This window comes from Centruroides vittatus, unplaced genomic scaffold (genome assembly GCF_030686945.1).
Source record: "Centruroides vittatus isolate TY-2023 unplaced genomic scaffold, ASM3068694v2 contig_377, whole genome shotgun sequence".
Lineage (NCBI taxonomy): Eukaryota > Metazoa > Arthropoda > Arachnida > Scorpiones > Buthidae > Centruroides > Centruroides vittatus.
In genome coordinates, this window is record NW_027122198.1 from 2,202,200 (window position 1) to 2,227,393 (window position 25,194).

General features: G+C 32.2%; 1 protein-coding gene across 2 annotated transcripts in view; it reads right to left on the reverse strand.

The window, feature by feature from the left end:
- LOC136975644 (C2 domain-containing protein 5) overlaps positions 1 to 25,194 on the reverse strand; it is a 214,485-nt gene that overhangs the window by 131,703 nt on the left and 57,588 nt on the right. For both annotated transcript variants that reach the window (XM_067270731.1, XM_067270732.1), the window contains exons 10-13: positions 24,893 to 25,050; positions 17,094 to 17,188; positions 14,048 to 14,156; positions 6,483 to 6,597 (exon numbers count right to left, since the gene is read on the reverse strand). In XM_067270731.1, coding sequence (XP_067126832.1) covers positions 6,483 to 6,597; positions 14,048 to 14,156; positions 17,094 to 17,188; positions 24,893 to 25,050 — 477 coding nt within the window. The remainder of the gene's footprint in view (positions 1 to 6,482; positions 6,598 to 14,047; positions 14,157 to 17,093; positions 17,189 to 24,892; positions 25,051 to 25,194) is intronic.

The following is a 25,194-nucleotide window of genomic DNA, read 5'->3' on the forward strand; positions in this document are numbered from 1 at the left end:
ACCAAACCTCTAGCAACAATGTCCACTTCTTGGATATAGATATCAAACTAAATGGAAGAGAAATTGAAACTGGTATATACTATAAACCTGGCTACATCCCATGGTTTATTCCAGCAAAATCAGCCGACCCATACACGTATAAAATTGCAGCCTTCCGGGCTTTGGTTAGAAGGGCATATACACACCCTTCCAAGATGAAAGATACTAAGAGGGAGCTACGGAGGATAGAGCGCATCGCGATAGCACATGGACACGAGAAAAATCTAATACGAAAGCTAGCAGGAACCTATGCCAGACCAAGAGGCAAAATACACACGGTAATCGGTTGCAGGAACAGACCAGCCGATACGCAGTAGTCGAGTACAACCAGCGATTAAAGACCTTATACAAAGAAATCGCAACCAAAACGGGTACCAAGGTGCATACAAAAGGTCACAAGATGTTTACAAATTGTTACGCAACGCCAAAGACAAATTGAACCCTCTTAGAGCACCGGGGGTATACAGTATCCCAGTAAGAGATGACAGAGTAGGGCAAGAACTGGTATACATCGGCTCCACGAAAAGATCAATACAACAAAGGGTCAAAGAACATAGGTATGATATAAGCCATCAACGGTGTCCCACCGCCTTATCAACCTACGCAACAGATCCGGAAATACACGCTGACCTGAACAACACCAGATTGATAAACTCAGCATTGCAAATGGATGACATCAGGGCCCTAGAGGCCCTAGAAATATACAGGGCCGGACGCACTGGAAAATGCATAAACACCAAAGACGGCAACACTCTGTCGCACGCGTGGCGTTACGTGTGTGACGAATACGAAAAAGGCAACGCGTCATAGCGCACGCGTATAATCAAATTATATTCGAATATTTTGAAAGTTCCTCGAGAAATTAATTCAAAAATTGGAATCCTGCTCTAATGTATTCTTTTGTTCGAATAACCTGAGGCAGTCCTCGGAGAGGACGAAAACGTTCGTTTGGACGATCAAGAAGTACCGGATATTAAGGTTAAACGAAGTGAGTGTGTATATAGAATGATGACATACCTCCATGTGGAGGTGAAATGAAATTGAGTGCAATGTATATGAATGGAAAAATCATTATTTTTAAACTCCAATTTTCTATATTTAAATGTTATATTTCATTAATACATGTTAAAGTTATGTATTTTACATACCAACATTAAATAAAGTTATATTTTTCTCATTGTTCAGTAGATTTTTGTTCAAGTTTTAGTTTTAAAATACAGTCATATGCTAGCAAGTTTGAATCAAAAATATCTCTATGAATAATCAAGAATACACTTTTAACTTGCAGATTTTGCTGTTGTAACTGTTAGGGTTAAGGTCTTTTATCATTAACTCCAGTGTTGATATGTTAACAATAATTCATCCACTCACAGCGCAGGATAGGATGACAAATCATACCAGCGATGTCTTCAAAAAAACTTTATTACGAGGTAAAGTTATTTACACAGATCACAAAGCAGTTGCAAAATTTACAGACTGCACAGAGAGAGAGAGAAAGAGAGGGGAAAAAAACTCTATAAAACAGGGATTTTCATTTTTAAACACAGAAACGAGATCTCGCACTCTTCTCGCAAGCACTGTTGTTGAGGAGTTGTAAAACACAGATGTCTAACAGTAACTACATGTAACTCCATAAACTTGCAGCATAGTGCTTTCACATAAAATCTTTAAAAAATTTGGAAAAATTCACACAAAGTATCTTTACTCGACTCAAAATAGCAAATTGACCATATTGGAGGTATTCATGTGACCAAAAGCAGTTTCCCAATTGGCTGATTTACCTGTCCATAGGAAAGAATGATTGTCATTATTCTCTTTACCTACATGAACTCTAGGGGTACATTTGAGTCAAATGAATTAAACAAGAATGACATCACCATTATTCTTACTTTCATTGGACAGTTTAACCAATTCATTTACAATAAAATGTCTGCAGTTTGAACGACAATAAATGTTACCAGCAAAGGTAAATAAACAACTTAAACTATTTTAGAGTATTTATAGGATGTTTAATAACACTAAATAACTATTTTTAATTAGTATTGTGTCTCCTACTGTACAATAAGACCACCTCATACTTTTGTTGAGGAAAGTAGTGGCTTATGTAAATCTGAAAGCAGCTTGGAAAATTATTTTTAGAAAATTTACAAACATATTACGCTGTTGATGGTAGAAGATGCCGTGAAAGAGCAAACCTACCTTAAGATAAGCTATTATGAAGACAAATATATGTAAATTCTATAGGCACTTTACATCACTTGCAAAAAATTTGAATAATTAAATAATTTCTGGATTAAAATCATCTGTTTCTTCACATTATTATTCATAAATGCTTAAATAATCATTATTTTAATAAAATACCTCATAATTTTAATCCAAAACACAAAAAAAAATAAAGTTTAAGCTGAACTTCTACTTGCCATGCTAGATGTAGCAAATGCCATTATCAACCTTCTAGAATTTCCAGATGGCAACATTTGATGTCTGACATTCACATTTGGGCTAAAAACGTCAGCCACAACCTCTCTATTTTTTATCCAAAAACTTTACAATTTGCCAGAGGGCACAATCTGAGAAGTGTTATTGGAAATATTCAAGGCAAGCTGACTTATGTTTTAGAATCAGTATTGGAACAGACTGCATTTTGACATTTTTAGACAAGGCCAGAACTCAACAAATAGTTAATCTGAAGACTATTAACATATGTTCACCTGAGATTTCTCAAACTGACTTGTTTTATCTCAGTTGTTTCCTCTCAGTGTTTAAAATGGCACAAATTCAAAGTATTTTAAATTTTAAATGTTAAACAACGATATCTTTTTATGTTTTGTCATTTAATGATTGCTTAAAAAACTACAGCACAGATTATTATATGAAATTTTTATGTAAAAAATTAATATTAAATTAATGAAATGCAGGGTGTAATATTACTTTGAAACAGTCTTCAGATAGGGCATTTCTAATAAATCTAATTCTTATGATTCAAACTATAATTATTGCAACACAGCTACAACACATCATTACAATGTTGTTGTGCATGTTATGTGCAATTTGAAATACAAGTAAACTTATTACAAAAAAAATCTAAGCGTATTATTATTATGGGACAGACTATATGTATTATATTTATTCATAAGTGTCTGTTATATAGAAATTATTTATTGTGAAATAGTTTTATTTTTTTACAATAAATATTTTACAATGCATAAAACAAAAATGTTAAAACTAAAATTCAGGCCTTGTGTAAGTGCACTTGAATCTGGTTTTCCTTCTAGCCATGGAACACCAGATTCAAGTGTACTTAAAGACAAGACTTTTACATCTGGCCAGAGATTTTCCATTTCTCAAACACTTCAAAATATGGGGTTGGTCAACAAATTTGTGGAAAACAGTAATGTTGTCAAATAGCATTCATTTTATTTTTTAAAAAAATCAAACAGATCTCTCTATTTCTCAAAACATTTTTCATCAGAATCAATGCATTTAAATCAGGACCGCACACCAGGATAAATATAAAATTAGACTCACTTGAACCTTCAACCAGTGTGTATTACAATCAAATCTTGTAAATTGAACATTTTCTTAACCCCTTCTGGGTTCTTCTTCAGGCATCATTTAATTGTAAACTAGCCAGATCCTTTAAAACGAATATGAAATTCAAATATATTTGAACGATGGAAATATCATATGACAAGCTCCTCTGTGCATGCTTTCTCATGATGTGATTAAATGTGTTCTAACATAACAATCGTCGTCAAAAAATGGCTTTAATATCAAGCCAGAACTCCAAATAAATGTGAATGTGTATGAGTTTAAATATTGAGAATGTATGCACACGCGTTTTCGTGTTTCTGTAAATAAGATAGAATGTTAACTATCAGTGTCAAGTATAGCCGTCCACACCGTTGAAAGACCAACCTCGTCTCTAAATCAATGCATTTCTTCATTTTTGAAAACCAGTCTGAAAAGCACCCTTGCAAATCCATCTTTGAAAACTTGAGTAACTCTGCTGTAATTGCATTCACCATTTCATCTTTTAAATCAAACTTCCTTCCCTTCAAATCTCTAGATCTGTGGGAAGAGGAAGAAGTTGGCAGGTCTGGCAAATAAGCAGGATGTGGAAGCAGGACAAAATTGCAGGACTCCAAAATCAACTGAGTAACTTTGACTTCGTGTCTGGGAGTATTATCATGATAGATCATGATGTTGCATGGATTGGTTCTAGAATGTTCTTCTTGAAGTAACTGAAGCACTTTTCACAAGTAAGAAGAGTACCATTCCCTGGTCACCATAGCATCTTGTTTCAAGTTGACAGATAGAAGAATTCCACAATGGCAGAAAAAAACCAAGCATGACTTTTCCATTGCTCAGCTCTCAGAGAAACTCGATGGGGATGTCCTCGCCTTCAGCAGCCCAGTGATTTCTCTGGTTTTTAGTTTCAGGGTTGTAATAGTAAATCCAGGTTTCATCACCTGTCAGTATGTTCATGACTATTTCTGATGTTCTGCCATTAAATTTCTCAAGCATAAATTTGCTGAAATTCACATGATCCCCATGTGGTTTGTCTGCAACTGATGACGTATCAAACATGCACATAGCTTCCTCATAAGCAGATGTTCATACAAGATGGTAATGGTTGATCAATGCAAGATGTTGAGGTTGCATTCTAGCTCTAGTACTTATCCATCAATCTTCATCACATAGAGCCTTAGCAGCATTCATATTCTCTGGAATTACGACCCTTGGATGCCCTTCACATTCATCATTGTCAAAGTTTAAGCACTCATCAGAAGCACTGATACCACTTGTACACAGTAATCTGAGATGAGGCTTGCTCGCAAAATGCTCATTGGAGTGTTTTCAGATATTACACCATTCAATCTCCCAGAAGAAACTGCACAAAATTGCAACTCTCTTGTCATGTTTAGCCAAGGACAGCAAGATAGGTTGAATTGATGCATTTGTAGAATGATTGCATGTCTCCATTATGTCAAAACAGATTACCATCTTGCATGTGAGTTTCACAGACCTCTACCAACACACAAGTGAAACACTACTGCAAAGTAGCAATTTTAAAAAGTATTCTGAACAAATATTTTGACTAACTCTTAAATTTGAAATATATAAAGCTCAAGAAAAATGTTGCAATTAATTCTAAAGATACTAACACACTACATCAGGCCTGGAGATCATTTGAGGTCCAGTTTTAATTTCTATGTCACTAAAGCAACAACCAATCAGATGGTACTTCACCATCATTTAAAAATCAATATTCAAAGTTATGTTCTATTTTCAAACACTATACCATAACCTGACTGTAAAGGATTCATTTGGAAATGGTGAGGAAAACAAAGGAAGCTTCAAACTCATTAAATTGAATCAGGGGTGGTCCAGCCATAAACTACTTAAGGAGGTGGTAAACACCTGGCAGTAAACAGATGGGTGACCACCCACATCAGAAATCAACAGACATAAAAGTAAGCTTCACCACATCTGAGTCAAGTGGACCTAGTTGTAATCTTCTCCTGAGGAAGAGTCATGATTGGTTGGAAGTTCCTAGACAAAGAAGAGCTTAAAAAGGTTGGAGAGTGGGGGAGAAGGGCAGTGGAGGAAAGAACTCGGAACTAGTAGCACTAAGGTGTCAGATACTTGGAAAATCCACTGAGGATAGAGGGAGAGAGAGTACATTCTACTAAAATTACACTCACAAACAGGTAAGTGCTGATACAGGATAGAGTCAATGCAGATACAGCCAATCCACTGACCGAGATCTCTCAAGGATTTAATCATTTCCTACGGTCGTCTGGGAACACAAAGCATCACACTTTGTATGTTCGTGTACTAATCTGTACAATTTATAAATAAAGTGTATATACTGAACTGTCAAGTTTGGAGGTGTACTTCCAACGGACTTACATCTAGAACATTTCAAGTCGTGTTTAACCTAATAAACCAACTTGAGAGACAAAGTTTAGGGAGGAAACTTCACTCTATGATGATAGCTGAAGGCTATCAAAAACATTTGTTTTTAAGTAAATATTACTTCTTTTTACTATATTTGGGTTTAATTTGGTGTTATTCATAATTTATCTGTGTAATTTTATAAAGGCCATGGGCATAGAAGTTGTCCCCATTCGGCACCTAACATCTACCTGTAATACCACATTACTTAACATCTAATTAATAGCAGCAAAAAATAGCACGATTAATTATGGCAATCATTTGGTTTATTACACTTAATTTGTTTTGAATTGTCCGTAAATTACCAAATTTTCTATATATAACTTTCATTTTCCCTCAAAAAGAGATATAGACTCAGACATTCTGTATATAGAATAACCGTAACTTATTAATATATTAAATATGAATGACACGAATAATAAAATTTATTGAAATTCATATTTAAACCACATTTAACTTTTGAGACAGTTCTCTCTACTTACTTAATATCAGTAGACTCAACATATCCTAAAACAACATTGCAAGCCAACGCTCTGGTGTGAGATCGAATTTCTTTTCTTAACTCAGTCCACCAAACATCCCTAGTTTCTGGTTCATCTACAAAATACATTCAAATTTGAAGTATATATGTATGCACTTACTAAAATTCTGCTACCCTTTCAATTTCTTATTAATAAATAGCAAATAAAATAAAATAAAAAGACTAAACTTAAAATGCATCCCTTCATAATAGTTTACTGTAATCTTATAATCAAAGTGGGTTGATGATGATGATGACGACAATAATAAGTGCAGAGTCCAAATGGTTATGAGTTGAAAGTTGAAAAACAGTTAAATTTTGGTACAGAGTTAAGGTATGTCATGAGAATGTACACTAAGAAGGGAATTTTTGAAATTCCCCCCATGGGGGAGAGGGAGAGGGTTAAGGATTACCCTGAAGTCAGATTCTACTGTACTATTTAAAATGTGGTTTTTTGCATTTTTGCAGGAAATAAAACAAATTTTTAGATGGGTCTAAAAATTCTCTAATTAGTCTCAAAAGAGGGTGAACCTAATTCTTGCAGCTGGTGAAAACGGGTAAGATCGGCTATAATCTAATAATTTTAATCTTTGCTATCATTACTTTTTGCCTGAGCAAATGCCAGGCTCATCTGCTAGTAAGTTAATTAATAATACAGATGTATAAATTGTTACAAATATAAACAAAAGACTAGACAAAATACTTTTACCATTTGCAAAATAAATGAATAAAGTGTTGTTTATTATTTATATAAATACAAAAAACAGACTTCATTATAATGTTTACTTCAGAACTTATAAATAAATAAATGACGACTAACCCATTACAAAGCTATACATCCACAAGAGCCGAATTATCGGGCTAGAGTTGGCTATAATAAATAAATAATTAATAAGACAATTTGGCACTAGAGCTTGGCGTTAGGCGCCATCTCTTACTAAACTTAATAATTATAATTAAATTAAATAAATAATTTTAATAATTTGGAAAACTGCGAGGAAACGAATCGGCCCGAAGCGGGACTCGAACCCGCAACTTCTGCTATCCGGACCTTCAGAACTTAATGTTAGAAAGATTTTGTCAAAATTTTAAAGACTTTTTAAAAATATTCTATTACCATTTGTTAAAATTATAAAACAATACATTTGAGGTATTCTAAATTTTCAGTAAAACAATAAATTTAAAGAAGTTATTCAAGAATTTAAGTAAAGGATCTGCAGTTAATAATATATTATCTCAAAAACACTCAAATCAAACTTCACAAATTAAAGTAAAAATCAAGCAAGTTTGATTTTTACTTTACATTCACATAAACAGAAATTTAAAACCCACTATTTCTGTAACAGAATTTTTCTGTTTCAGAAATAGTGAGTTTTAAACTCTAAAATGGAAGAGAAATACAAGGATTTCACAATAAATATGATATTTTGATATTTACCTTCCATTTTATTGTTTACTTTATTTAGTATTTTCAGATTATCATATATATATATATATCACAGATACATGGTATGGACAAAGTGATTAATACAACATTATGAATAATGACCAACAAAATCGGGCATTGTAATAAAAATCAAATTGACTGGTCATTGTGAATACTGCTATCATCTAGTCAGGCAAAGTGACGATAATACGTTGAGGAGTGATCATCTGACATACGCTAGCCAATCAGCACTCGCATCTGAGTTACGCATGAGCATTGCATTTAGTACCGAATTTGGTGGCGGCTGCGACTGTGTTCTCAGCAGATTCCTCCCGGAGGGGAGCCACTGATTGTTTAACGTCACTAGTTATTTATTCACGGTAGTTCTTGAACACACGTATCAATATCTAGTAAAGTTAAACAATCGGCGACTGGTCGGCAGCTCCCATCTGGAGGAATCCGTCGGAAACACAAATAGTTGCAACCACCACCATGATGGTACACATAAATAAAATTTTACCATTTTAATTAATATAGTTAATAGTACTTAGTTCTAAAAGATTACGTGTTCTTTTTAAAATACTTTGAAATAATTCACAAAAAATAAATATTTCTAAATGAAATAAGTGGAGTTTTTTAATCAAATTAAAATGTCCCACAATTTAAAATTCGGTACTAAATGCAATATGCACGCTCAACTCAGTGTGTCGATTGGTTAGCGTATGTTAGATGATCACTCCTCAACATATTATCATCACTTTGCCCAACTAGGTGATAGAGGTATTCATAATGACTGGTCACAATTTGATAAATTAATCAATATTTATCACACACTACATGCCCTTTTTGGTCATTATTCATAATGACCAAAAGGGACAATAGGATATATATTTATGAGAACAGAAAAAATCATAACTGATTGAGTATTATATGGCAGTTATGATTAAATATTATTTACATAATTGTGACCAGAGAGTCAGAACCTCTTCAATGCCCTGTTAGGAATAACACCATCATGTCCCAACTGACATGGAAACCATAATGGCAAATCGATTTGGATTAGAAAGTAGGTCACACAAGCAGCTGCGTGAGTTAGCAAGCAGCATTGGGATGGAGACCATGAGACAGCGAGTAGGAAATGACTCACACAGAGACTACATTAACAAAACAAATAACCATTTATTTGTAAAGGAAAATACATTTTATATTGTTAAATGTGTTACAATTTACCAAAATACCAAAATTTCCTGCTTATAATATGCAGATATCATTTTTTGTTATAAAAAGTTTATCAACACACAATCTTCAGGGATAATTTTTTTGTTCACAAAAACAATTTATCACTCCCAGTTTTCTAAATGTATCAATCACTCCAGTCTACTTCTCGATGACAGTGTGAAATATTTTTTGGAGCCTTCTTATTAATTGGACAATCTTCTACTTGTCACCAATAAAAAGTGATTACAATTGAAAATTTCTAACTTCAAGTAAATTATGCCTACTACTTGAGTTTTTGAGTGTTTTTGTGGATAGCAATGATGCATCTCATATATGAGACTAGGAGTAAGAAAATGGAAAAAAAAATGATAAGATTCAGTTAGAAGGGGTTGCTCAACACAGTTAACAATGACTAAAAAATGTATTAGACAGTGCAAAAGTTTGTACAGTAAATTACACATTAAGTAAGACAGAATTTGCATGACATTCATTATTGTCGCAGAGATGGAGCTTTTACAAATTATGACACCTTCAAATCTTCACAAGTAATTCCTGTATTGGAGCACAGTTTTTGATGTTGAAAAAGTAGTTCTCAAGGAGATAGAACTTCAAATTTGAATATTATTTCTTATGTTAGATAGCACCTGAACAGAAACATAGATGAAGCACACTAGGACAAATTCAACTGGATAGGAAGACATGCAAACACTAATCCAAATGGCTTGAAGAACATGCAAAAGCTGACTAAAATTGGCACTACCTCACAGTCTTCAATGCTGCAATTTCCCAGAGGTGACTAATAGTCATGGGATAGGTGTCCTAACGTACTAGATTGACTCTGAGAAAGCATCAGTTTGTAATGAGTCGAGTCCAAATTTTACTTCTATTTTTGGATTTTTTATTTTTTTTCATTATTATTCATTTTGAGGACGTTTTATTTTGTTAAAAGACAAAAACTCCACTCCCAAGCAAAAAGAAAAATCTAAATTTGAAAAAATAATAGTCTTACCATGACTGACACCTGTACCACTATGTTGCCAATCTACTATGGCATCTCGAATTGAGTGGTTTCTGAATAGGAATTAAAGAATAGTCTCTTAATCCCAATTGTGACTCATTAAAAAAAATCAGAAGTAAATTTTTTTGAGAAGATTGGTCAAGACAAATGTTTGAAAGATTACAAAGAAAAAAAAGAACAACACTTGTTAGTATAAGTTTGTAAATGAGTTGAAGTGGCACAGATGTTTGTTACGTCCCACCAGGGAGTATAAAAGACCCAACACTAGCAAAGAAAGATGAAGTGAAGCTCCAGTATTGCTTACAGGAGCTTCACTTCAAGCAAACAAGGTGAAGTTTGAGCAAGTATAATTGATGGGCTGAGATTTTTGAGACAGTTTTTTTCATTTTGATGTGATGATTAGGCGAGTTAGTAATCTTTTCTGTGAATTTTGTAGTCTAGTTTTCATAATTGTCAGATTTTTGTGGAGATAGTTCTAAGATAATTGTAAGTTAAGTTAAAGTTCCGAAGAGTCAGGAAAATTTTTTGTACATACTCATTGTTTTTGGTTTTGGTTAGATAAAGTATCATTGAATTTTATAACTTGTATAGTTTGTTTTTTAACTTATTTTGTATTTATTACTATTAATTATTGTACATTGTAGGTCATAGAATAATAATAAATTTAATTTTTTTCTTTGACACACAGTCAATTATTTATTTCAGGCTTTTCATACTTTAACCAATTTTTTCATTTGACAAATTCATTTGTGTTTTTTGTCTGTTTAAAAGTCTGGGCCTGAAACCAAACAACCCTCAATTCCATTCTTTTTTTTTTTTTTTTTTGTTTATGTAACACCATATGTTAGGTGATTTCAGAGCTTCAAAACAATTACATGTTACAAAGTTGACTCTCTCAGGTAAGAAAGTTGACATATCCTAGATACTAATGAGACCATATCATTGGGTTTTTTCCTTTGTTTTGTTTGATTCTCACAAATTGTTGTGAGAATCAAACAAAACAAAGATAAAGAATATAGACTTAAAGTGATCATAAATATTTCTCTTACATTCATTTTTCCAGTATTTCTGTTTCATATGCAGGTGTGTCATACTACTATAAAGTTATTTCCATGCAATGGCTTCTACTCAATTCCCACAATGTTTTATATCAATATCGTACCCATTGCTACTATAATTCTTTGAATAATTTTGTTAAAGATACAAAAATCAGGTTTCATTTCTGTGAATAGTGTTCCTCTAAAAATATTAAAATACTACTCCTAAGAAAAATCATAATTCATATTAAAATTTACTAAATTCCTTACTTATAATTTGCTCAATTACTTATAATTTTTCACAGCTGCTACACAAAAAGCATTTTAATATAGTGGTATCCAAAAAGATCCACAGTTACTAATTTACTGATGACACAATTGAAATTTTGAAAAATTTGAAAATAATAAAAACAGCATGCATTGACATTAGAATAGGCATTTCGTTTGGTGGTCCCCTCTCTTTTATTAGATGTAATTGCTAACCATTTCATCATCCATCCTGCTATTGTAAAATGTATCAGAAACTTCATTGCTTCACTCTTTCAGAATTAAACAGTGATTTTTCTTTCAAAGTTTTGTTTGAGTAATCACTGTTTGTTGCTTATTTCAACTACATCATTCCTGATCTTAAGTCTACTGTTATCACTCATGTAAAACTCGTGGTTGGTTGAAGTTGGGGTTTTGTGACGCAAGGACTTAAGTAGACCAAAAAATGCCAGATATAGCAAGTTACGTTGCTGTATGCCAGAGTCTTTTAATATGTAAAACTCATTAAATTAAATTCCCAAGGAACATCTATTAAGAAGACCAAAAATGAGAAATTAGCTTTTATTGCACTGTAAAGGTAGTCTTACTGTAATGCAGTTACCAATAGTAGTCAAATTCCTATTTATCACAGATTTCAATCTTTTAAATGTCAAAAAATCAAACACAACTACATCAAGAAATAGGAAACAATAAAACAACTGGAAGTTTGTAATAAATTGATATCAATAACATCAAAAATCTATCAAGTACCAAGAAATTTAATCAAACACTAACATTTTCTACCATTTTTAATGGTCATTTTCAGGTTATGTCTGTTTTAAATTAGAACCTAAAATGGAATAAATAATTTAAAGTTGATGGAATACAGATAAAATTGGTTAACGTCATTCACATGCATGCCATCAGTTATGTAATAGAAAAATAAATGATACAAAAACTAAAAGCATTGTAAACTTCTTTATAACATATCAAACAGAAATTTTCAAGCTAGTGATATGGAGTCCTTGCCTTACAGTTGATATCGGTGTTCTGTCATATAAACAACTCACAGAAAGTGCCTGAAATTCATACACATCCAAAAGCTTGAACATAACATCCTTCCTTCTTTAGAGGAAAAAAAAATCCTATTACAAACTGGATATGTCAACAATGTTTTCATTGTTTAGAAACAGAAGCCAAACTTACATCAGTTTTTCATTCAGGCTAATGCAAACCCCTTTGCCAACTTTTTCATGCACTTCCTCGATGTTCTCATAAACACCTTGCAACAACCATTTTTCTACTAATGGTAGAAAAACTCTGAATCTCAAATAATGCTATTCAGGCTGCCTGGGAGTTGTCTTTACAGTTGATAGTTCTGAAATAATGTCATCCATAATGCCATCTCCCAAGGCCAGACACACAACAGACATAATTGACAAATCAGAACACATGTAAATGGTTCCAGTGCAAATGGCACAGTTTTTAATTAAGATAGCATTCCATCTTTAACATTGTTCTACATTCAAAAGGCAGTCATACCCTGAGGTAGCTAAAGTCCACTGAAAAAGTCTGTTTTCATTACGAACTATATATTATTTGCTGGAGTTTGAATATGTAATACAGTTTTACTTATTTATCCAGTTGTTTTGTGGTACATAACACAAGTAAAAAAAATTCAAAAATCCAGCAAAGAAATGTAAATTTAATGAGAAACTAACATTTTTGACTACTAACGCATACATTAATTTGGGTAATCAATTAGAAAAATTCATTTACCGATTTCAAAAAAGATAACTTTTGCTTAGGTTAACCATAAGGTAATTAAATACTTGAAAAGCTTAATATAACATCAGTTAGGAACTTTAATCTATTTAATTAAATCTCTTTACGGGTGTCAAATATGGTTTTTGGAGTATTTGTTTAATTTACACATCCAGGATTGTCAAGAATTTGGAATCTTAAAGTATGATAAGAATTTGAATGTTATAAAATATTAAACTGAATGTGATGTTAAATGGAAACTTCTTAAAATGTTAGATTAAAGAACATCAAAAAGTGCCAAAAGGCATATCTCTAACTAAGAGAGATCCTTCACATTGGATTGTGTCTTCCTGAATAAAAACCTACTATGCAAGTTTTATTGAATATATAAGAAAAGTCAGACATGATACTGATTAGAACTATAAGCACAGTTATGCAACACACCAAAAAACAAGCAAAACCAAAAATACTTTCTTTAAATGTTTTCATCCACATACAACAAACATTGTCAGGTTTGATTATAACAATATAGAATTGAAACACTAAGATAAAATCTGGAACAAAACATTTTAATTTAAAAAATAACTGTGAAGCACAATAACACATCTGCATGACTATTAGAGTAAAGAGAAGAAAAGGAAAGCATCATTAGAAAAAAGGAAGTTAATGAAAAAGAAACAATTTGTTTACTGTACTCTCACAATCTAAGACTCAATATGTTACAAAGTAGCATACTCACATAAATTTCAAAATTATAAAATAAAAGGCATCAATTATATTAGCTTATATTACAAAATCGTAAGCATTTCTTAAATCACCTGGATTATTGATCTGTCCAAGAAGTTTAACTGATCGAGCAGATACCACACCACCTATGTACTGAACAAATCCTATTGGAAACTGTTTCATTGTGATGAAAGGATATTCCTGAAAAATTATATAAAAACTTATTTTAAAATGATCATTTATAAATTTATTTATTTAAAAAAAATTTTAATTACTATATTACAGAGTAATCACAAGGACTCCCCTATTTACAAACTTTTAGACTTAAACAATTTGACCATATGTCTAAAATTTAAATTTAGTGTGGATTCTAAAGCTCTTTTGCCACTTGTGGGTGGTTTTGAAGTCAGTCCTTGACTAGTAATAAATAAATAAATAAATTTAAAAAAAAATAATTAATGTGGGCTTATTTCTACTTCATATTGTCATTTTCCATTTTTGCATGAATTCTGAGGTTCCATTTCCACTCATGAAGTGGTGTTGAAGTTGGTAACATTAGAGTAATAAATAGCATTTTTCAGTATTTATGCTGAAAAGCATTTATTAGCAAATACATGTGTATGGAGTAGAATGTGTGCTAATGTAACATCTCGTGAGGCATATAAAGCCACAAAGCAAAAGATAAAAGACAAGGTGAAGCTACCAAGTGTAAGTAAGGTAATTCTTTTGAATATGATATCTAAAAAAGTGAGAATGCCAAAAAATCCAACTGCTTCACAATTGGATTTTTTTCAGCATTTCCATGTGACAATTAAGCAGTTTAAGTTTGGAGAGTTTTTGTAAGTGATTTGATTCTGAGTTATCTTTGCCAGTTTTTGTGGAGAATTACTTTTAAATTAGATTTAAGTTCCCCAATTTCCAGAAAGTTTTGTAAATATTAGTTTTGGGTTGTTTTTTGATTTGGACTAATTATAGTTCTAAGTTTTATAACTTTTTGACTTTGTGAATTATCATCAGTGCTAACTTAGTTTTGGTGTCCAGTTAACCCTGTTCGAATATCACAAACTCTCTGTAGATTGGAGTTGCTGTACATTACACACCTGAGTTGGAGTTGAGTTGCTGTACATTACACACCCTTGTGTAACTCCAATATGGTGTATGTTGAAACAGACTAATGTTTTCGATCCTCCTCCTCTCTTTTTTTTGTATAGAGAAAGAGAAAGAGAGAAAGGTATTTTAAAAGTAAAATGAAATCCCAGTATTTCCCAGGAAAAACTCAGAAGCATTTTCCATTCCTGGTAAATCCAAAATTGGAAAATTTCAGAAACCCTAGTTCAAGATACAAAACCAGAATGAACATTTACATTGCTGTAAATGTTCATTCATATTAAAAGTTTTTAACTGCTGAAAGGTTGCATCCTTGTAATTGCATATATATATATACTGCACCTACTACTTGTAAGTAAATGTAACATGTACTGTATTATTAATTTGCATTTGTAATTATTGTGACATTTGCCAGTGAGGCACTTATCTTTTCAGGATGGTACAGATTTAAGATTGGAAAGATCATGAAGATTCTCCTTATATCAGGATCCTGACACCAGTTAGAAAAGTTTTAATTTGCATTCTAACTTGCACTAAATTGTTGTTGAGAATTTGAGTGTTATTTGAAGAGGAATTTAAACTTTCGTGGGGAGGTCAACAGAGTTAGACAATTAAACAAAGATATAACTGAACATATTTATTTAAACATCTATATAATAATTAATATCTTACAAACAAAATAATAATCAAAATGATAACAAATGAACTAATACAATTGATAAGATACATATATGAAGCGTGCAATGCCATAAAGTTGTAAATGCCATTTTTCTCAAAATATGTTTTACTGAAGAAATGAATTTTAAATGCAATGTTTTTCCCTACAAAAAAATATTGTGGCGATAGTGGCACTCTAAGTGACTATATTTTGAAAATGAATTTATGTGCAAGCCATAACGTTTTAAGCGCCAAAGTGCAAGCCACGTGACTTTTGGCGCGTAAAATGTTACGGTTTACATTTACATCATTTTGTTATCCCAATTTGTAATGCAGTGAGTTTTTTATGCAGAACCGGATAACTGAATGCCAGTTTATTAATAGTTAACCTGTATCACCTTATTATTTTATATTTCAAAATGATATTCGGACTTCCACTAATCTTTCAAATTTGAAGTTTTTAAATACATTTTAACTTTTATTACACTAAATTAATACCTTATTGTTTATATTTTCCTTTATTTATCATAATTATATTACAATTGATAAAGATTAAAGCCCAGTTCAAGTACCAAAACTGTGGGCCTAACATTGTTGAAGCCAGGAAGCAGTCACTAATAGATTATTGCCAGTTTTTAATGTTAAAATTAATATTGAATTTGTAAATTGTGTTTAATAATTTAAATGTAAGTTTTTGGTATTCAAAACTGTTTTTCAGCTGTAGAAACATTAATTTTATGATTGCAATTGTTTTTGGCATTTACAACTTTATGCACTTGCACAATTTTGGCATTTACAACGTTATGGCTCTAACCCTGTTTTTAAACTTTTTTTGTTTCCTTACCATCATACTTAGGTGTTTGAAATTAAACCCAATGTTTTATTCCAAAGTGTAAATTGTTAAAATAATTTTTATAGCATTTGATTAAAGTTTGTTCATTAGAAAAGTGTTTTTTCTCTCTCCTGAAAAGTTTGTTTTTTGGCATTTACAACATTATGGCATTGCATGCTTCATATAATTTAATGGATATACACTATCCTGTTCGAGTTTTTCTTACTCTATCCTCTAACTCCATACAATAATCATTGCCCAAGAGTTTATGAAGAATATTTTGATACCTGGTTGTTGACATATACTTGAGAACTTTTATGTTAAAGATGGAAAGTGAAGTCTTCTCAGACTATCCTTTCATTATTTAATGAGTACACTAGAGCAAAAAACAGAACTTAATAAGCTAAGGTTGGCAACCTACTAAGGTTGGATACCCTTTTGTAACCCCCCTTTGTAACAGGTTTACACCTTGTACAATAAACTTTACTTACTTACTTACAAGAAAAAATTTATATAGTTAAAAATTACTTTCTAATACTTACCATCATACCAAGACTGTCTTGTGACAAAGGAGGCCGTGGAACTTGGGATCTAATTCCAGCACTTCCACTTCCACTACTTCCAGCCAAACTATTTGCTAAATAAAAAATTATATTACATATCTAGTGTATACATTCACAACAGAATTAAAAAATATATATATACAGAGATTTGGAAAAAAATCAAATAATTACCAAAAAATTGAGAAATTTTTTTGATTATTATTCGATAATTAGAATCTACAATGAAACAGATTGTTCCAAATACAGTAGAGAGTCGTTAATCTGAATCCCGGTAATCCGAATCGCTGGTTATCTGAACAATTTTCAGTCGGACTGTGTTGTGCTGAATCAAACGTTTTTGATACTAGATTTACTTCTAAAGTATAATTTTCATGTTTTTATATTCTTCAATATATTTATTTTGTTTGTACAAAATAAAGAAGTAATTTTTAACGATACAATAGCCTCGACTATTATTATAAAAATTTTCGTTAGGCTTAAAATCGACAAAAATTCAACACAAAGCAACACATAACGGAGAAAAATTCAACACGAAGCGACACGCAACGGAGAAAAATTTGAACATCGGACAGGTTAATATATTTTTTGTACATAATCGGTTATCCGAACAAATCACTAATCCAAACAACCCGTCCCCAACTGATTCGGATTAACGACTCTCTACTGTGATATCACAATTCCGTAACACTTTTAAGATTCCAAATATTTATTTGAACAAAATATTTTATAAAAATTTTTTGTCCACTAAAACATAAATTAACAAAATTTCACAGTTGTCCTTCACCAGCTAACAGGGAATGTCTGCCCCTAAAAAGATGATGTTTCTATGAGATAAATTTTCCATTACATTCTTTCTTTCTCCAAAGGGGAGAACAGTCAAATTTTAATTAAAAAATAATCAAATCAAATTTTGGTCAGATCACAAATTTTTGGTAGTCAATCTTCCAATCTAACTTTGGCTAATCAAGAACTACTAAAAATCTTTGGTGATCAAGAGAAGGCATATAATTTTTGGCAATCAAATGCTAGATAAATTGAGATTGTTATACTTTTCTATAACTGGACTCATAACTACTGAATTGGGTTTAATATTTATATATCCATAAATTTTGAACTACTGGAGAGAGAGAACACAGAAACTCTCACCTTTAAAATCCAGCAATAAATTTAATAAAATAAGAATGTTTTTGACCAGTTTCACTGATCATCTTCAGTTACAATGGAACAGAAAAATAGAAGAACATGAATACAAAATTTAGAAAACACAATTACAATTGTAAAAGAACAAGAATTTGAATAAAAGAACATTATTTTAAATAAATAAATAACAGCAATCACAGGTGAAATTAATAAAATAAAGAAATAAATAAAAAAATAAAATGTAAAAATAAATGAATAATTATCCTTTAATAAAATTAAATTTGTAAACAGACTGCCATGCCGTAGACAAGTTGTTCACATCTCTATGGTTGATGCATCTGGAATTTTTATGAGGCTTATAAATTTTGAATTTTTCTAGATAGCCCACAGTGTGTATATTAGATGTGGGTCTGATGATAGTTGCTCGCTCCCAGTTTACTTGTGTCTTCATGTTGCGAGTAAACTGCCAGTGTCATGTTATTGAGATTTTTTCAATTGTGTACTTATGCTCATTGAGTCACTGTTGTAAATTATGCCCATACAAAACTATGTAGACCAGTTTTGATTTGAAAAGTTGGTTGTTTATCGGGATGGAGTAAATCCCCGTGGACAAATTATGGTTATATAGTTTCTTATCATTCCTTAGAATTTTGAAAATTGTTGGATTGCATTAATATACCACCACAACATTATTAGCCTTGGCTGTTTTGTCATGTATCTTTCTTAAAGATGGGATATAATTTAAGACAACCCTTTGTTTCTGGTTCACTAATGCATGTTGACATTTTCATGCTTGAAAGGTCACAATCAATTTTTGTATTATTTTTATTAGATAACCCTGTTGCTCTGCAATTTTTAAGATGTAATTCAGCTCCATTATGGTGTCCTGGATGTTGGTACAATGGGTGTTGGTACAAATGCCCTTCTTATCAAGGATCTTTGATGTGCTGAGTTGTATGGGATTAAAACAGGTTGAAAATGGTTTTCTATATACCTCCACAGTCCATGTAATTTGGACATCAGATTGCTGGCCAATCTCCTTGAAAATACAACTTAATTGCTGATTATAAGTAACAATTTTAAAGGGCTTGGTGCAGGAGATCTCCAACTGTCTTTTCATTACTTAGAAACAACAAGGACCTTCCTGATAAAAAGTCTCTGCCGGGAGTGTACATTCCTTTGTACGACCATAGGGTTGTTCAACAATATGAATACATAGGTGTTTACCTTTAGATCTCATAAGACAAGGCTCAAGGAACACCAGGACTCAATTACTAGAAAAACAGGAGGTACAGCCTTGGCTACCTATGCATAAGACAAACACAGAGGTTTGTTTTGACTGAGCTCACCTTTTGCATCAAAATGCATTACTATCACATCTAAAATATCTTAAGATTATTGAGGTATACAATGCTATCTCTAGAACAGCTATTAATAGCAGGGACAGTACTCCAATGTCACATGCCTGGAGAGCAGTATTTGAGCACATTTAGCAACTACTGTAATGTTTTATAAACAGTGGTCTTAGTACATTTATTGTTTTTTATGACTTTTTGTTATCTATAGTTATTTACATTTTTTGTGTGTTATTTTTCTTTTTTATTCATTTTAATTCACAATATATTACTGTGCTCCTGCAAATGCAATTTCTTACAAAACAAACATTTTTGAAAATTTAACTTCTCATTCAATTTGCATTCTAACACTAGAACCTGAGGATGGCCTTTTTAAAGGTTGAAAACGTTTGTTTTTCAATAAATGTTTTTATTCTTTTAACTGGATATTGGATTTGAAAATGTTCTTATATTGCATACATCCAGTTTGAAGTAGTGTTTCTGTAATATAATAAGGCATAAAAACAAAAACAGCAGAAAAATTTTATAAATTATTAACTTTTAATTTTGAAGAGTAATACAAACAATTGACATGGTTCTGTGACAATCACTTGTTATTTCTATATGTATAATATTAAATTGTCGGTTACAAAGCCTTTGTAAGTTTCCAGAATGTTCCATTGCCCGTTGGGCCTGGAGGGGCAATAAACCCAGTAGGAAAGCAGGAGGGGTATATAATGACTAAGGCTGGAGTCACACTTATAGAAAAAAGCTTGTGTAACCGTAATGGCAATTTTCCGTTCAGTATGAATTCCATGTTTTTGCACTTAAAACCATGAAAGAAAAGAAAACCAAAATAAAAAAATAACAAACTTTTTGCCATCTAGCATGTCAGTTCACATTATTAGCAGTGCTATATCTACATTCATTCTGGCTCCCACCAATTCAAGCTAAATATGGTTCTCAGTCACCTTTGACTTTTTTCTCTTTCTGAGCTTCCATGATTTTGAAGCAGCGACTCAACTATCAACATATGTCAAAATGGCCGCTGGGCAACTCTCACGGTTTCTCGTTTTCAGCAAACCAGAAACATTGTAAACATGTCATCACTTCCAGGGATCTGACTGGTCAACATCTACATTTTATGGCCAGAAAAAGTTTCCCACTGAGCACCTCTCAAGTTCATTTTCTAGAAATTTTATGCGTGAGGGACGTAAAATTTTTCTGGATTTGGCTTTCAGTTTATGTTTTCAGTGGTGTTTTTCTGTAAGTGTGACTCCAGCCTAAGGGTTGAGAGAAGAACTATCATTTTTGGAGTTATTGTATTGCGGCAAGCAGACAAAGGCAACCAACAACAGCAGAACTGTGCAAAGGAAGTGTAAGGAAGTCAACAAACTGGATTCCAATTGACAAGACAAGGAGAAGAAAGTGCTTATGCAAAATGAGTCTTTGAGGAAGCTCTCCCATTTTAGCATCAACCCTTCCCTGATGATAAGATAATCTTGAAAAAAAAATTTACTGGATTATACTAATAAATAATTGTCACAAATTTTCAAATTACTGATTGTGATGGGAATCTAAAGTATTGTACTTTTAAAATACCTTCTAATTATTGTGTGTAAGGGATTTAATATTACAGGATTGAATTTGATGTTAACTCAACTTTGAGTTAAGAAAATAAAAAAACTTACAGTTCTACAACAATAACTCCTCTGGATAGTAACCCCCAACAATAACCCCCATGTAAAATCCCCCAGGGAATAGACTCCAATTTTAAATGTTGGCAAACTAAATCAAATACAGTAGAACGTCATTTAACCGAAAGCCGGTCAATCGAAACGTCGGTTAACTGAAAGCTTCCCAGTCAAACTGTGTCATGCTGAATCAAATGTTTTTGATACTAGATTAACTTCTAAAGTATAATTTTTTTGTTTTTATATTTTTCAGTATATATTTATTTTGTTTGTACAAAATAAAGAAATAATTTTTAACAATACAATAGCCTCGATTATTATTGTAAAAATTTTCGTTAGGCTTAAAATCGACAAAAATTCAACACGAAGCGACATGCAACGGAGAAAAATTTCAACATTGGATAGGTTAATATATTTTTTCATACATAATCGGTTATCCGAAAAATCAGTTATCCAAACAACCCCAGTCCCCAATTGATTCAGATAAACGACACTCTACTGTAATATGCTAATGTCACTCATATGAAATTTTTGGAATAAATGTCTTAAATCAATGACAATAACATAATTTTAATAGCACAAGACTATCATATCCCTCTTTATCACTAATTAAAAACCTTCAAAGTTAAAAGTCAAACTTGCACTCTTAATTTAATAGAAACTCATTTTTCTACAAAAACATAATAATAGGGTAAATATTATTAAATATTTTTTTTAAATTTTAAGGATTTGGCAATAGCCAGTTAATGTAATAATTAATGCACTGTCAATGAACGTTTTAGGACTCCCAAATCTTTAGGAAAAGCACCTACTGTTTAGACATGCTCACTTTTTTATCTCACCCACAACAGCTTCAAAAGAACAACTAAAAAATTTTTAAATGAAAAATGTGCTTAAAAAAGACATCTTAAAGTTATTTTACAAATGTTTTTGATTTACAAATAAACCGGGTTTATTTAAGATAAACCCAAGCTGGAAAAGTTAAGAGGTATGGTTTTGATACTTTACAAACCACAAAACACCAATACGAACCACTGCTTTGAATATATATATTATTCATTTAATCAAGTTTATACAAATCAGTCCAGAGTTTACAATCCAACAAGTTTTTTTTAAGTTTTCTTTATGCCCTGTCAATATAGCTGACATCCTTTCTCATGCAGCATAAGAGTTAATGTCAAACCATTTTGTGTATTTATAGCATCGATGAGTAATCCAGACCTGCACAACATATCTTATTAAGCATATGTGACAAATATCCATCAAGAACTACCAAAACCAAAAGGGAAGCTGTTCTCCATTGAGATGCAATTTTTTACCTCTTGGCCCTCTAATCTGGCACACAAGGTATCATATCTATGACTATTGTAGAGGTTTGGAGAGGTGAACTAATATAAAATGACAAACAGTGCATATGCAAAAATCCATTATACACTTTTCAGTTAAAATGTACTGTACCTAGAAAACCCCTATGGCGGCACTTCGGGTAATCTCGACAACGGTTGTGTATGAAAAAGAAAATAGATGGTGCCACTAAAAGACTTTTGGTTTTATTTTATGTAAATTAATGGTATTTGAGAATGTGATATTATGCAAATCTGAGTATACCTTTTTTTTGAAGAATTGGTTAGTGTCACAGGTATTCTTTCTGTAATTGTGTTTATAACATTTAAAGAGAAATTTAAAACTTGTAGTTGGTAATAATTCTTAATTTTGTTTCGGTATTTCAAGGAAATTTAAATTATATAATTACTTTTAACAACATAATGTCTGAAATTGAATTTAATTCCGACGAGTTTTGGACCCATTGTAATTCTAGAAAGTTTCACCTAATGGAATCAGATTTTGATGGCCTAGGGTTGGACAAAAAAATTAGTTCAGATGTTAAATTTGCTGTATGGTTGAGTCTGCAACATATTGAAGATGTTTGTGTTAATTGTTCGAAACGTCAGAAATTAATCTACAGAGCTGATAGAAATTCTGTAATGCTGAGATGTAATAATTGTAAAAAAAACTATTCGGCATATGAGGGAACTTTTAAAGGAAAATGTGAATGCATTAGTTGGGCCGATGTTTTATCATTCATTTGGTATCTTCTTTGTTTAGAATGTATGATAAGTACTGCTGCTTTGGCTGTGGGTATAACTAAAAAAAGTGGCTGTCGACTGGGCTAATTACCTAAGGTTTGTAATGATGGTTGCTGTTCATAATTTGCCATCGTTCAAAATTGGTGGACCATATAAAACCGTAGAAATTGATGAAACTGTTATTGCAAAAAGAAAATACGAAAATGGACACAAACTGAAGGGGTCGAGATGGGTAGTCAGTGGTATATGTAGAGAGGATAATTCTTGCTTCATCAGTAAGGTCAATGATAGAAGTGAATTTACACTCAACTGGGTAATTTCTAACTTTGTCAAATCTGGAAGTATTGTAATGACTGGATGAGTGGCAAGGATACAATAACATAAATGACCTAGAAGGTATTGAAATAGAACACAGGACTGTTAACCATTCAGAAACTTTTTTCAATCCAGCAACGAGCGTGCCTACCCAGAAAGTAGAAAGATTATGGGGATTGTTAAAAAATAGAATAAAAATCTACCTATACATTATACTAAGGAAATGTCAGATTCATGTTTATACTCCTTCATGTACTGTACAAAAAGTTTGTGAAATGGCACCTAAAATCACCAGGGGAATGTTTTAAAATGTTCATACAACATTTGAGTTGGATTTATCCAGGTTCAGGAAAAATAGCAAAATGGAAAAAACCAGAAACAGCGCCTGCAGCACCCGGATCTTTCAAAAAGACAACGAAAAAAATCAGAAAGGAAAAAGTTAATGCAAAAGAAAGTAAGAATGTCAAAACAACAACCAAAAGGAAGAATATAACTGAGACAGTTGCCACATCAAGTTGTGGAGAAAAGAAGGAAAAAGAATTAAAAACCTCTAATTAGTGAATATTAAAATTTTTTTGGTAAATAATTAGTTTTATATAGTAAAAATAATTACTCATAGAACTCAAATTGGCGAATTTTGTATTTTGGCATTTTGTAACTACGCAGTCACAGTGTTAAACAAGATGGCAACCGGAAGTGCTGCCATAGTGGTTAACCCATTTTTTTAAGGCCCACCAGTAACCAAGCAATTCCATTCCCTGAACACTGGCAAGTTCAGTCGTGAGTTCATGTCTCACCAGGACAGGCTGGCCATGTGGAGTTTTCAGTTTTCTCCACATCTAACATCCAAATAAAGGCCAGTTACCCTTAAAAAAACATCCTGAAAGGCATCCCTCTAGGCAGATCACCCAAGTGTTGCATTGCCATAACTTAACAAAAAACTTTTAACTTTTTAATATGGAGACAATGTTTGTTGCCACAAAAAAATCAAGTAAGCATGATTTCAAAGAAGAACCCCATATCAAAATTGTTAAAGATTTATACTAATGAATGTAGATCTTATAATCAAAAATATTTTCAATGACTAATTAGACAATTTCTGTAAAATATTTTGTTTTTGTTGTTTATTATAAAATAATGTTATCTTCTTCTTTTGTCGTTATTCATACATAATACCATGCAAAAAACTTTGATATCATCTATCTTACCTTTTGGCGTTGTGCTCAGATCTGAATCCGAAGAACGTCTCTGTCCACAAGACAATCCAACTTTGGCCGGCGACTGAGATAATTTTGTGGGCGTGTGGCCAGTCGGAGAACTCGGTCCGGCATTCGTCACGAGAAGAGCATCTTCTGGAACAGGAGACCTGGGATACAGGGGAGCAGAGCTTATACGCTTCAGTCTTGAGCACGGGGATTTCGATCCCAAAAGGGATGATATTTTTTTCACCCGATAAATTGCTTTATTAGCAAAAGCAGGAATTCTTTCAATCCTTAAATTTTCTGTGCTA